At 44.2% G+C, this 15,506-nt stretch overlaps 1 protein-coding gene across 1 annotated transcript in view; it reads left to right on the top strand.

The window, feature by feature from the left end:
* Window positions 1–15,506, top strand: part of LOC147022155 (protein TANC2-like) — a 437,623-nt gene that overhangs the window by 156,116 nt on the left and 266,001 nt on the right. Inside the window, exons 5-6 of the mRNA XM_085890484.1 lie at window positions 3,212–3,294; window positions 7,270–7,555. Coding sequence (XP_085746610.1) covers window positions 3,212–3,294; window positions 7,270–7,555 — 369 coding nt within the window. The remainder of the gene's footprint in view (window positions 1–3,211; window positions 3,295–7,269; window positions 7,556–15,506) is intronic.

The raw sequence follows: 15,506 nt of genomic DNA, 5'->3' as shown, positions 1-15,506 counted from the left end.
GTGTTTACACCTCTTGGCCATTGTGTGTGTGTGTGTGTGTGTGTGTGTGTGTGTGTGTGTGTGTGTGTGTGTGTGTGTGTGTGTGTGTGTGTGTGTGTGTGTGTGTGTGTGTGTGTGTGTGTGTGTGTGTGTGTGTGTGTGTGTGGCACTCACACATACACAAGGGTAATATTGTTATGGATTTGGAACCCTTTTGCACACAAACAGGCAGCAGTCCCTAAGCTTAGTTATTTCGATAAGTAAGTGTATAGTTAGATTCCTCCGTGTTTAATGGGAACTTCATGTGTGTGCTGCGGGTTATTTTATAGTCAGGTCATTTTACATCATAAATCCCCCAACAACCCTCCAAAGGAGTCGACAGCAACAGCCCCCCTCTGCTTTCGGCACTATCCGCATTCTTCGCGCGCTGGCGTGCCGAACACGTGCGTAGGCGGGGTTTCATCGATCGCTGGCACTCTGGTTTTCGCTCCAAAAAAGGGCCTAGAGTCCCTCTTGTCCATTCAGTGAGGCGCGAGCGTCAGCCAACGCTCGCCAGCCAATGGGAAGCCAGAATGTCATATACCATTGCGCAGCCTCTTCGGGGGGGGGGGGGCAGAGACATCGACACGCCCTCCGCCCAATGAAGGCAGGCCACCGAGGCAACCGACACGCCCCACCCCCACCCCCACGTCCAATGAGGGATGAGGTGACGTCAGAGGCGGTCCCTCTGGTCCCCGCGCGTGAGGGGGAGGGAGAGTGTTCAGCGCATTCTGCCTGCGCTGGCGCTGGTCTGCGCTCGCCTGGCCGGTTGGTGATCCATTCGTCTGGTCTGGTTTTATGATCGTCCTCGCAGTGCAAGGGTTCCTCTCGTCTCGTCCGCCTTCGTGCTGGCTGGCGTCTGTCGCATATCCCTCGCCCTGATGCTTGGTGCTGCGTCAAAGCAGTGGGTTTGAGTCCCACCGAACAAGACCGACCAAACTGCACGAGGCGGACAGGTGCACAGCCAGACTCTGACCCCCCCCCCCCCAGCTGACCTATCCTCCTCGACTGGAGCGTCCAATAAAGACCCGATGGGGTCCATTTCGTGTGTGTGTGTGTGTGTGTGTGTGTGTGTGTGTGTGTGTGTGTGTGTGTGTGTGTGTGTGTGTGTGTGTGTGTGTGTGTGTGTGTGTGTGTGTGTGTGTGTGTGTGTGTGTGTGGTGCCAGTCTGTTAAGTAGAATTGTTAAGTGCTTTTCGCTCACTGTACATTGCATATTATATTCGTGATAACTCCGCTCTGTGTCTCTCTTCCCGAGTATTGTAAAATAAACCCCTGTTAAATGTACCAGCTCGTTGCCTGTCGTTTCTACCATTGACCCAGCACGGTGCGGGCTTGAGAAGTAGTAAGGCCGTTTGTGCCGTAAGTTGTCATTGGGACTGGCGCGGCTCTGGTAACTCCCGCTCGGTTACGCCGGACCCGAGTCGGTACACACGACTCGGTTCAGACAGAGTCGGCCGAGGGTGTGGCTTCCCCGGTAGCTCGACAGCGTGAGTACTTAGGTAAATTGGAATGGACAAGTGGACCCTACCTCACGCCGTCGAAATATTGGCATCCACAGTCCTTTAAGTGACCCGTCGACTCCGGAGTTATCCGGGGTGACGACCTTTCAATTCCGGTGTTCGGTGGGAGACGGCCCGACTGCTCCGTCTAGCGGTCGTCCTCGCCACTGAACCTGGCACCACAACAATATATGTGTAAGCTTGGCCTTTTAAAGCCTCACCCTTCAAGGTGTATGTTGATCTTAATGTCATCTTCATATCGACAAAAATTTGCTTGAAAATGTCAGGCTTGACCTGGAATTGTTACACTCCACATTACTTGACAGGTACATTTCACAAATGCTTCATTTGCATAATCTCAACGCATCATCAGTGATATCAGAAGGATAAGAGACAAATATTTATTTGATTTTAAGGGTGCATGTGTAAGCCTGCTGTTGGCTTAGTGGTTACGGAGGCTGGCTTGGGACCTTTGCGTCCTCAGTTCAAGTCCCTGTTTTCCCATTGAATTAACACCAGGTGGATTGATTCAGCCTGTCATCCTTCTGAGGTTGGTGAATCGAGTACCAGTGTAGTGCGGTAATAACCATTTGGGGTAACCTGCACTGAAGTGGTGACCTGTCCAGGACTGTACTGCTTGCCAATGAAACTGCCTTGGCAGCCCTATGTTCCTTTATGGTGTGAAAGGAATGGTATTATTATTATTATTATTATTATTATTATTATTATTATTATTATCATTATTATTACCTCTGCCACCAAAGGTGAAGGAGATTATGTTTTCACCCCTTCCTGTCTGTTTGTCTGTCTGTTTGTGTACAGGATATCTCAAAAACTTGTTGACGGGTCTGGATGAAATTTTGTGGACAGGTTGGGTGTGTGACAAGGATGAAATGATTCGGTTTTGGAGAAGATCCGGATCCGGATCTGGATACGAGAATTATTTATTTTTTAAAGTGATTCTTCACCGATATGTTCTCGTGGATCAGGCATTACGCGGCGGAGGTACGCGCTCTACCGAGTGCCCTCCTAGTTATCATTAATATTAAGGATGCATGTACAAGGAATAAACAGACACGTGTGCTCTCCCAACAACTGCTGCTTTGATGTGAGCTACATTATCCATTTGCTCGCAGCCTTAGTCTTTTTTTCGCAAGAAGAGAAAAGGCTCTGCACAAGTACAAGCTGCTTACATGTGCATTGCATTGCTCTGGCAGCATGCGTGTGCACTCTAATTTGAAAGTGAAAGATGCGTTTGCCCTTCCGACATTTGCAGCTGTGCAATTTATTGGCTCAGAGAGTTTGAGTCCCACCATGCCGCAGGTAACGCATTTCTGAGACGACGAGAGCAATAAATTATAGATCAATGGCTGGCAGACACGGGGGGATGTGAGAAGCTCCCATGATCTGTTCCAGATCTGACATGGAACAAGGACTCGAACCACAGTGCACAGTATAATTCACTATCTGGGGCATCCATGGGTTGTCTCGTTAGTAAGGCGAGCCATGGGTTGTTACTGAATTCATCAGAATTACTCCTGGGATCAGGCGAACACTGCAACCTCGATGCCAGGAATGTTGAGGTGGGAAATGGAAGGTGTGTTTGGGCCATTGGGTCAAGGTTGTTCTTGAGCAAGAAGCATCTTGTGTGATTATTGTAATCCGGACCATTGTTTTCTCCTTTTCCTTCAGCCACCATCACTCGTTCAAACACCTACTCGGAGCGCACCGTTGGCTGTCCACTGGCTCTGATTCGAGAAACTCCAACTCCACAGGTCAGCCTGCCATCTTTTCTTACCTGTCCATCTCACTATTTTCCTTCTTTTCCTCATTCTTTGTGGTTTTTTTTTTTGGGGGGGGGGGGGTTGCCTCCTTGCTGGAGCACCATTAATATTTTAATTGAACGCTTTCAGTGGAATTGATTCCGGTGAAGGATAATAATTTTCTTGTAACAGGAAAAGAAAAGAGTTAATAAGACCTCAGGATATTAGTAATTGGATTAAAGTTGTTTGATAGCAAAAAAAAGTCAGAAGTTTTGAAAATCAAGGGTTGGAATGAAGAGGATGGATTTGATTGTTTAAAAGTAGGATATCCTTACTTTGCATTCATCGACCGGTGTTTGTGTGTGTTTGTTTTTATGTTTGTCATGCTACTGCTGCTCCAGTTCTGGGCTGATTACATCCAGACTTGTTACAGAGTATGAGCATGACCCCAATTAGTATGTCGGGGTGTTTTTATCTTTGCCGGTGGTCTTAGGGGTGGTGAGGGGGTGAACGCAGTTTCTCCATGTAAATGTGTATCGTGTAGCGTCACCTCCAGGTGGTGAGGGTATAACAAGTCCCCACCCTTTACAGTCCTGTATTCCTCTCCGCACGTTTTCCAGTGCAGTGAGGTGTTTTGAATTCAAAGCAGTAGGTATGTTTTTGCTTCATGCACGTAACCCACCATGCGATTTTTGATTTATTTATTTATTTATTTATTTTTGCGTATACAGAGTTGTCAGTTGCCTCTACACAGCCCAAATAAAGGTATGCATCGGAAGAACATGTTGCATGCCTGGAACAAGATCGCCCGCAGGGCGGGTACTCTGCTCGTGTATGATAAATTAGAATATGTGTGTTGAAATGTTTGCACACCTGAAGAAGTTTTTTGAATTGCCTTATTTGTTTCTTCCATGATTTGTTCATTTCAGCATCTGAAACCCACATTCCTCACATGTTGCTGCTTTAAAAAGAAGGCTGATGTTGAGCAACATATTTGAAATTAACGAACCTCAAATTGATATTTGTTTGGCTGTCTCTTCCTAAGTGTTCAACCATTGTTCTTCCGACTCATCAATTTCATGAAACTTTAACTTCTGTTATCCTTTAAGAAATCTGTGCAAAAAGGCAACCCTTCGGGATAGGAAGAGGTTATTTGGGTCATCATACCTGAACCACACCTCTTATTGACTGCAGGTGCTCAACACAAACAGGTAATTCAGGCTGTGCTGAGGGACACAATGGGCTGCTGTTTTGTAAAGTCCTAGAACCTTTAATTTCCATGATATGAATGCAGACATGACGGTCAGCTTTACATCCCCGGATCCAAACAATGACAGGAATGAAAATAATGAGTAATTGTGCCACTCATAATTTCCAGGCTTTATTTTTTTGGGAAGGCAAATGTACATCTCAGAACTCTGGCTTATAATATATTTGAGAGAAATTTTGTTTTTGGGATTTCGAGCTGAAATGCAATTTGACTTTCAGCAAAACTGGAGTCCTTGCAACTTCGTGCCCAGAACAAATCTACCGCAGTCAAGAAACCTCCATACACTCCCCCTTTCTGAACATGAATGTGATGGTTTAAATTAACATTATTCAGATTCTAATTGGAGATTGGAGATTGGGACCATACTCTGTGCAGAGCGTCGGTGCTGCTTAATCAGTCTCCTTGGCTATTGGGCGCAATCCTGGATGGGTCGGCACTCCGACACAGTATACCAGCATGCTGGTATACCACTCATTTTGCCGACCTCTGAAGGATGACAGGCTGAGTTAACCCCACCTGGTATTCAATCAACAGCTGAGCAGGATTTGCACTCAGGATCCTAGGATCCCAAGCCCACCACCCCTAACATTAGGCCAACACCAGGCATAGATTCTAATGCTGTTTCCTTTTGTGCTTCCTGACGTTTATGAGCTGGGATGTGGTGTTGCATTATGAATCCTACAATGTTTACCAAGTTTGAATTTAATGTGGTTTTCTTTACAGGAAAAGACAGTAGTCTTTTCTGTGTCTCTATCCCTTTTTATGTCTTCCCCACTAAAACACATGCGTAGTGGAAACTTGTGAGCACTTGATGTAATATGTGAAACAACTTCCGAGGATTCCCAAATTTCTCAGGAATATTGGGTCATCGTGTGCTGGACCCGTCCCTCTTGTTTGAGGTGACTTTGTCCACAGTTTGCATTTCCTCCAGGCATGCACTTCTGCCTGACAATCGAATAGCTGTTATGCCTGGGGTGCACATTCCTCTTCATCGTACCAAAGGTACCTGTTGTGCTTCGGGGCTGGTACACTGCCAAATTCCCGAGGGCCTTGAAGGGTCTTAGTGTTTGCTGACTTTCAACACGTGTTCATCTGGACTCTGCACCAGTGTGACCATTCCTTGGCTTTTTTCACAAGATCTTCGCGATTCGTTGTTCACCTTGGCGTCTTGGTTTTCTGTAGGTTTTCTTGGCGTCTAGGTTTTCTGTTATCATCGCTTTTCCGAAACCTTGTGAATTCTTGGCTTTTTTAATTGGCTCACCTTGGCATTTACGAAAATGAGGAGTGGGTACACTGCTCTGCACAAACTTGGACACGACTTACAAACATTCACTCCCTCCTTCACGCAAAAAACCTTTTTCCAGTGCATCTTCCAGTCCCTAGTGCTGCCATTAAAGAAACCCATTTAACAAACTGGCTCAACATTGATACATCTTCTTTTTCTTTCTCTCTCTCTCTCTCTCTCTCTCTCTCTCTCTCTCTCTCTCTCTCTCTCTCTCTTTCTCTCTCTCTTTCTCTCTCTCTCTTTCTCTCTCTCTCTCTCTCTCTCTCTCTCTCTCTCTCTCTCTTTCTCTCTCTCTCTCTCTCTCTCTCTCTCTCTCTCTCTCTCTCTCTGTGTATATATGTATATATATATATATATATATATATATATAGATACATATATATATATATATATATATATGTATATTGTGGTTGTTTGCATAATTAATCCTCCCCTGTAGCATAGGGGAAGACTTATTGCTGTTGTGGGAAAAATAACATAGTTATATATTATTTTTTTTCTTCATGCACTTTCAACACTCCAAGTTTCAAAAAACTGCATCAATTTTCAAGCTGTATCTCGGAGCCACATGGGACTTGTGGAATGAGCAAGCCGCATTTCAACTAAATTTACATCATACTCCTTTGGCTTAAAGATCAAGGTCTTGCACCCCTTGGAGTACAAAACCATAATTTTGGGTTTTCTCCCTTTTTTCCGTCACTGTCCGAGGACTTTCGAAATGAAATTTTGCCTCAATAATGGGAATAAAAAGTATGCTGGATTGACCTGGCTTTTTTGATCTTGACCGAATTTTAAGGTCATGACCTAATTTTTACATTTTTCACCACAATTCGACTAGGATTTGTCTAATCGGAACGAAATTGCTAATCCAAGATGTTTTTTTCATCATAATAGTGTACCTGCACTGATGTTGTGCATCTGATATATGATTTGTGTCCTTCACCTGCTTTTTTTTTTAATTTTGTGATTTAATAAACAAAAAACACATTTTTGATCATAACTTGAATAACTCTCCTCTGATTTTCATGATGTGAGTTTATTGATGGACTGTAGATGAGGCCAAATTTTTATTAATCTACACTTTATCCCTAAATGTTGAAGGTCAATGTGATATGGTGGTGCGAACAAAATAGGGGCATCATTGGATTGTGGGCCATGGGTGAGTCGTGGGGAATCTCCAAGAGTAGGCCTCCCTCGGTCAGGGGAGACTTACCCTTGGTGATCACATTGTAATCGCAGATATCTAGTTAAGGGATGTGCTTCAGCTAAACATTTACGGTGTATACTCCAGATAGGAAATGACCCTAATATTCCAAGACATAGCAAGCATACAAAATCATCTTTATGGTTGTTATTCTATGATTTCCTTGATGATGCTTTTTGAAGTCTTTTTGTGAGTGAAACTACCTGCTATACCCTGTACCTCTTGAAGGATGATCTAACAAGTCCTGAGGGAGATGGTCGCAGTCCCCCTGAAGATCTGGCACCTCTCCATGACTCGTGTGACACTGGTGCCAGACCTCGGCAAGGACGTAAATCAGGTGGCCTCCGGGTGCACCGTCAAGTGCGTTCTGCAGATGGTGTCACTCCACTTGCCGCGGCCACGGTCCCTTCCACGTTCAGCCTGAGCCGCAGTGCTGAGCGTGGCCTTGAGCTTACTCCCGGAAGAGTGGCTTGCCTTGCTGCACCATTGGCTCCTCGGCCCAACTCGGTAGCAGGTGAGAGAGCTATGGTGGCAAATGTTGAGACTTTCCTGGATTACAGTAATAGATGGTGAATATAGTGGTGGATGATAGGGTGAGTAGCCTTCAATGTTTGGGGTATTCCCGTAATTTTGGTCCTTACCAAGTTACTTTTGCTTCATGTTCTTTGGAAATGAAATTCCACAAATCATGTCAATATGTCGACCGTAGGGCAGGCAAAAGCAGCATTATATTAAACATAATAGCTACCTCAATTTTGTATGAAGTGTAATTTACAATGTTTTTGAGAAAGGGTTGGTTGTTTGTCATTATAACATTACCATTATTATTTTTTTGATTGATGATTATTTATAAGAAGGTTTGATGGAGTTGTTGTTGAGCTGTACCTTTTGAGCAAGGGTTGTTAAATCGATCTTTGCACGTGACTCCACTATTTGTCAGAAAGTCTTTCACACCACTAATAAGCAGGCTGCCAGCAGCATCCTTGTCTGTCGATTTGGAGAAATTACAAAGCTTGTCAATCACTTAGAATATGTTATTCAATGCTTCCAGGTCCAACACTGTTACTCTACATCTGCAGAAAGACCGTGTGGCTAATCTCCCAGTTTACTTCTGCAATCAACCTCTGCCAGAGGTGCAGTCTTTGGAGCAACTTGAACTTGAAATCTGGCCTGACCTTTCCTGAGGTGATCACATATTCAAGTTTGCCTCCAGGACTGGGAGACACCTTGGAGTCCTCCAGAGTGCTAACCAATTCCTCAGCTGCTCTCTGCTCCAAATAGTGAACAGCCTTCATCCACAATGGCATGAATCTGGATGTCATCCACAATAGGCTGCTGCTTGATCTCACCTTGAACCTCTGGAAGTGGTGGAAACCATGATCCGAAGGCTAATTCATGTTGCTCAGCAGGAGTCTGAAATGCAAGGCCTCTTCGTCTCCCATCACAGACAGGTTGGTGGCTAAGCAGTTGTCCATAACCTCATTACTTGTTTTATCCTTTTGGTGATTTTTGCCTCATGAATCTGAGCAGGCCACGCTCACTTTGATGGCAACCCAAAACTTTAACTCCCCAATTATAACCGAACTGTTCACCTCCACTTTTTTGGCTGCTTCTTCTCTCAACTGTTGATGCACGTTTACCGAGTCTGTACAATATTGTTCTCTTCTACATTTCTTTAAAGTCGTGAGCCATCACCATCTTATGTTATCCCTGATCTTTTATATTCTCACAGGCTCCCATATCCTGTCCAACCACACTTTTCCACATTTACCGTTTTTCAGCCTTTTCTGTCTGCATACACCTTCCATGTCTTCTCAAGCCCACTTGGTTTCGTTGTCCTGCTCTTTACATCACCACTAAGCTGCCTAAGTGTTCGTTTCTTCCCTATTTCTCTGTCCAGCCTTGTATGCCAGCCAACACGCTCCGCTCCATTGCAGTACTCAACATCATCCCTCTGCCATTTGGCTCTACCATGAGCCTCGATCTCCGTGTACATAATATACAGAGTAATCGATGTCCGATGATAAATCCAATAAATGGTTGTGTACATATAACATCACTGTCAAAGCACCAATGGCGCACCATTGACCTCGATGGATTTTAATGCTCGAATGTAAATTCAACAAGCCACAAGTGTTTCATCAAATTTTTATATTGGTGAAAGATATCTGCTGCAAAAAAATATTTACCATTACATGATAAAGAACTCAATTGCATTGAGTAAGTTCAATGTTTGATACAACATGGTATTGGGATCACCAGAGGATTAAGCAGTGAGTCGTAGAGGAAAGCTGGTAACTGGGAAAAGTTTATAATTAACACAAAACTCTGATCTATCAACACTTTGAAATGAGCCAACATTCAACATTTGTGAAAACGATTAATTACCAAACAACAAGCTTTGAACTCAGCAAGCCATTTTTAAGTAAGAGGCATCTCTCAGAGCTGATTACCAAACATTGCAATATTTATTCACCAGCTGTGATTTCACAACATCCTTTCAACTGTGGCAAAGACCTGAAAAGCAGATGAATATACTGTATAACCTCAATGCACAGTCTAAAAGGTTCATTTTTTTTTATTTTTTTTTGTATACCTTGGTCGAGGCTCGTATGAGAGCTAACACACAACTCACAGCAAGGAGGCATGAGACAAGAGGGGCGGGAGTGGAAGGGACAAAACAGTGGGGAACAGACACGTTAGGTGAACTGTGGAAGGGAGAGGGATGGGGATGGGACGGGGAACATGGCGAAGAGAAGATGGACATTTCAGGGACTTTCAGGAAGGAAAGCAGGAGAAATGAAGGAAGTGGGCTTGGGTGGATTATCGGGGGTAGAAAAGATCGAGGATTTGGATGGGGGAAGATAAGAGGTGGTGGTGAACAGCTGTTTTGAAAGCCTGGAGGGAAGAATGGGAAAGAATAGAGTGAGGAAGTTTATTCCAAAGGCGGGAAAAAAGAGGAATGAAAGAGTGAAGATGAGCAGTGATTCGTGATTTTGGTAGTTTTACCAGAAGATGGTTGTTGGCGGACCTTGAGCGCCCTGTGGAAATGTGGTGGGGACAAATCGCAGAGAGAGCAGGGGGGGCAAGGCTGGAGAGGAGTCGGTAGAAGACAGAAAGACCACCGACCAACCTGCGGTGATTGAGTGAGAGGCCCAAAGACTCAGCTTCATTGCGGGAGATGCCGATGATCTTAAATGCCCTGGTTTCGACAGCGTGAAGCCGAGAAAGGTGGGAGGCAGGAGCACCAGCCCAGAGGGGAGAGCAGTACTCCATCAGGCTACGGACAAAATCTTTGTAAGTGGTCAGGAGCTCAAGAGGGCCGAGGAAGGACTTAGCACGACGGAGGATTCCCAGTCGGCGACTGGCTTTTGAGGCGAGGTTGGAAATGTGACTTTCCCAGGAAAGGTCATGGCAGATAGTGAGACCTAGAAGCTTGAAAGAAAAGACTTCTTCCAGAGGATTGTTGAGAAAGTGGATGGGGGGGGTTTGTAAACGGTCCTTTCGAAGAGACAAAGTGAGAGTGTGAGATTTGTCTGGATTGAAAGACATGTTCCACGTGTTGGACCAGTTTGTGATTTTATCCAGATCTGCAGTGAGCGAAGAAGCTGCTGCTTGCCGGTCTGAGGGATGACAGATGGTACGGCAGAGGGTGGAGTCGTCGGCAAAGAGAAATAGAGGATTTTCCAGAGAGTCCGAGAGATCATTGATGAAAACCAGAAAAAGAACAGGGCCCAGAACGCTCCCTTGAGGAACTCCAGCCTGCACAGGAAGAGGGGATGAAAGAACTCCATTTAGGGCCACACGTTGACTGTGACAGGAGAGGAAGTCTGCGAGCCATGAGTGGAGATGGCCTTGAATACCATGGGAAGAGAGTTTGGTGAGTAGGGCAGGGTGCCAGACTGTGTCAAAAGCACGTGATATGTCCAGGGATACGGCTCGGATTTCCTGTCTGGCATTGAGGACCTCCATCCATTGATGCGAGAGCAGAAGCAGCATATCCAGGGTAGAGTGACCTGGTCTGAAACCAAATTGATGATTGGAAATCAAGCCATTGGAGAAGAGGAAGGATTTCATGTCTGAAGCGATGATGGATTCCATCACCTTGCTGATGATTGGGAGAAGGCTGATTGGTCTGTAGTTATAGGGATCTGTTTTTGCACCTTTTTATGCAGGGCAGTGATGTTAGCAGATTTCCAAGCAGATGGCAGATGACCTTGGGCAAATGAGAGGGTGAATAGAACAGAGAGAGGGTGAGCAAGAGCAGAAGAGCAGGCTTTGAGGACACGTGGGCTGATGCCGTCTGGACCGGTTGCAGAATCTGACTCGCGGTTTGAAAGCAAGCTCTCCACCTTGTCAGGAGAAAAGGATACAGAGTCCAGGGACAGTTGGCTGCGACTGGGTAAAGTGGGTAGAGATAGTGATGGGTTTAGGACACAAGATTTAGCTGCAAACACCGAGTTTAGACATTCAGCTTTATCACGTGTGGAATCAGCAGTGCGGCCATTTGAGGTAAGGGAGGGGATGGAGGGGGAACATACACCAGAAACAGATTTGATTAAACGCCACCAGGATTTTGAGGAGGGAGAGAGGTTTGAGAGTTCAGACTTGAGATGAGAAAGATGTTGTTTTCTGGCTCTCCTGAGGGTAGATACACACTTGTTCCGAGCTTTGTGGAAAGAACTGAGATTGTCCTCAGTTGGGTTTGCTTTCCATGAGGCAAAGGCAAGTTGTTTCAGGACAACTGCCTCGCCACATGCTTCAGTAAACCAAGGCCGGGAGGAAGGGTAAGACAACTGAACACGAGAGGGGATAAATCTGTGCATGAGGGAGAGCAAGTTTCTTTGAAAGAATTCACAGGATGAGTTGATGTTTGAGAAAGTAGTGATAGGAGACCAGTCTGTAAGTTTGATGGCTGCTCGGAGACCCTGCCAGTCGACTTGAGTGAAATGCCAGACTCGACGGCGGTGAGGTGGTTCTCTGATAACAGCCAGAGAGATGTCCACTTTGACAAGGACGTGCTCAGAAGAACCAATTGGACCGAAGGAAGAGCAGCAGATATTGTCAGGGAAATTTGTCAAAATCAGATCCAGAAGAGATGGAGTACCATTGGTTGAGATCCGGGTCGGGAAGTTGACCGATTGAGTCAGTCCCAATGAGTCGCAGAAAGCTTTTGCTGAGGTGCCATGGCAGGTGAGAGAGGTACCCACACCTAGCCAACTGGCGTGATGACAATTGAAGTCACCACATAAGAGGAAGAGAGAGTTTGGATGAGAAGATAGAAGATGGTCCATGTTTTCGGATAGTGAGGTGTAGATGGAGTCATCACTGTTCGGTGGACGGTACAGTACACATATTTTTCTCATTTTTGTACAGTACATTTTTCAGTACATTTTTGTCACTTGGCAGAATTTTATGAACTCAATCGTTTTTTACCCTGTGCTCGCGAAGCGAAAAGCAAGGTAAGGCATTTGGTTGCTTACGTGCGTACGTGTGGCATTTGTACGTGCGTGTGTGTCGACATTTTAAAAATTCATTTTCTCAGCAACCATTGGATTGATTGACATGAAATTTTACCAAAGGAGTGCCTCCACATGTATAATTTTTATATTAAGAATTATGACGTCATACGACATAGGCCTTGCGGTATGGACGCCATCTTCGAAAAACGTTACACCTCCATATTCTCCCAAACCGCGCAATGAAAATTATTGAAACATGGCTCATTGTCAAGTACTCCCAATGGGGAATAAGATATGTTGTTGATGATATCATCCGTGCCTTCATTATAACATCATAACTCGACAAATACAACGCTTAATTCGATCAAGATGAATTTTACTTCTCTGCAATTCTTGGTCCGATCGACACGAAATTTTCAGCACAGAAGCACCTCCTCCTGTAGAATGTTAATAATAATTATGACATCATAGGTCATGTGGTACAGGCGCCATCCTGGAAAAATTCGCACCTCTATATCTTGGAAACCACTCCATGGAAAAAATTGAGACCTCACTCATTGTCAACTACTCCCCATGGGGAATAAGATTTGTTAATGATGATGTCATCGGTGCCTTCATTATGATGTCATGATTTGACAATACAACACTTATCTGGCAATATAAAAAAAATTCTCAGCAACTGTTGTTCTGATGGACACTAAATTTTCACCATAGGAGTGGCGACTCCTGTAGAATATTGTAATAATAATAATGATATCACAGGTCATGTGGTACAAGCACCATCATGGAAAAACCAAAAAAACGTTGCACTTCCACATCTCCAAAACGTTGACTGTGCAGGGTAAGTATTCTATGAATATCATCCAGTTTTAAAATCTTATTATAGAGCCTTTTCCCACTTGAAGGCCACCCATATATATATATATATATATATATATATATATATATATATATATATATATATATATATATATATATATATATATATGTAGATACACTGTCGTGGCCAAAAATATTGGCAGCCTTGCACTTTTTTCAAATAACGCACCATTTCTTCCAGAAAATTGTTGAAATAAAAATATATTTTGGTGTCCGTAAATGTATTTCTTTGGTTTGCAGTGGAACAAAACAAAAAAAAACCCTGATAAAATACTAAATATTGGCTTATTCCGCACAGAAATCCAAAAATGGCCTGGATAATATTATTGGCACCTTTTAGAAGTTGTTAGAAATAATTAGATTTCAATCAATTGTTTCTCCTTTACTTTGGAATTTAACCCACCTGTGGTGAGATGCAGGTGTTTGCAATATAAAAATCACTCATTCAACCAGTTTGAACAGAGAAAAGGAGTCATTCTGCTGTTTTGTGTCACTGCGTGACAGTGACTGCAATGAGCATGGAGAAAAGAAAGAAAACCAGAGAATTGTCTGAGGAGGTCAGACACAAGATTGTAGCCAAGCATGGACAATCTCAAGGCAACAAGTCCATCTCTAGAGACCTTAATGATCCTGTGTCTACCATACGCAGTGTTATCAGAAAGTTTAAGGCCCATTACACTGCAGCCAACCTCCCTGGACGTGGCTGCAAGAGAAAACTTGATCGAAGATTGCAGTGAAGGATTATTCGAATGATGGAGAAAGCACCTCAATCAACTGCCAAAAAGATTCAAGCTGAACTTCAGACACAAGCTACGACAGTTTCAACTCACACCATCCGTCGCCAACGCAATGAAAGGGGGTTCTATGGTCGGAGACCCAGGAGGACCCAACTGTTGAGAGAGACAGAAGAAAGCCCGCTGGAGTTTGCAAAAACACACCTGAACAAGTCAAAATCCTTCTGGGAGAATGTCCTGTGCACAGATGAGACCAAATTAGAGCTTTTTGGGAAAGAACATCATCTCTATTTTGACAGAACACAAGATGAAGCCTTCAAAGAAAATAACACCTTCCCTACAGTCAAACATGGAGGAGGTTCAGTGATGTTCTGGGGTTGCTGTGCTGCCTCTGGCACAGGGTGCCTTAGATGTGTGCATGACATCATGAAATCAGGAGATTACTATAACATTTTGGAGCACAATGTTAAACCCAGTGTCAGAAAGCTGGGTTCCGTTGAAGGTCATGGGTCTTGTAGCAGGACAATGACCCCAAACACACTTAAAAAGCACCCAGGAATGGTTCAATACAAAATGCTGGACTGTTCTGAAGTGGCCAGCAATGAGTCCAGATCTAAATCCCATTGAACACCTGTGGGGAGATCTGAAAACAGCAGTTGGGAGAAGGCACCCTTCAAATCTGGGAGAACTGGAGCAGTTTGCACAAGAAGAGTGGGCCAAACTGCCAGTCGAGATGTGTAGGAAGCTCATTCATGGCTATAGGAAGTGCTTGACTGCAGTTATTTTGTACAAAGGCTGAACTACCAAATATTAACTCGAGGATGTCAATAATTTTGTCAATGCCATTTGTTTTTATTTTCTGATTTAAAAGGATATATTAAGTTCTGAATAAAAAAACAAAGGTTTTGCAGTATTAACAATGAAATAAAGAATTGGGGAGACCAAATACTATCGTCAATTTCAACTTATTTTACAGAAAATTGTGAGCTATTCGAAAAAAGTGCAAGGTTGCCAATATTTTTGGCCATGACAGTGTATATATATATATATATATATATATATATATATATATATATATATATATATATATATATATATATATATATATATATATATATATATATATATATATATATAGTTGCGAATTCGCGCCCGCCGGCTTGCGATCGGCCGCTCGACTCGAATGGCGGCCACCTCGCCCACCGGAACGGACAATTCAGTCGTGACCCTCTCAGACCAACGCCGGGAGCTAGTCACGGGTGGGGGTTTAACCTCACCACGATCGTGCCAATTGCCCACCCACGCAGGATAGGGTCGCTCGCCAAATTCGATCTACCGAAGTACCTGCGCGAATGGTCGACCGGGCGATCGCACCTCGCCGCAGGTCGAC

This window comes from Eptatretus burgeri, chromosome 8 (assembly GCF_056783735.1).
Source record: "Eptatretus burgeri isolate ZD-2024b chromosome 8, Ebu_testis_v1, whole genome shotgun sequence".
Lineage (NCBI taxonomy): Eukaryota > Metazoa > Chordata > Myxini > Myxiniformes > Myxinidae > Eptatretus > Eptatretus burgeri.
This window is presented reverse-complemented; position numbering and strand designations above follow the sequence as displayed.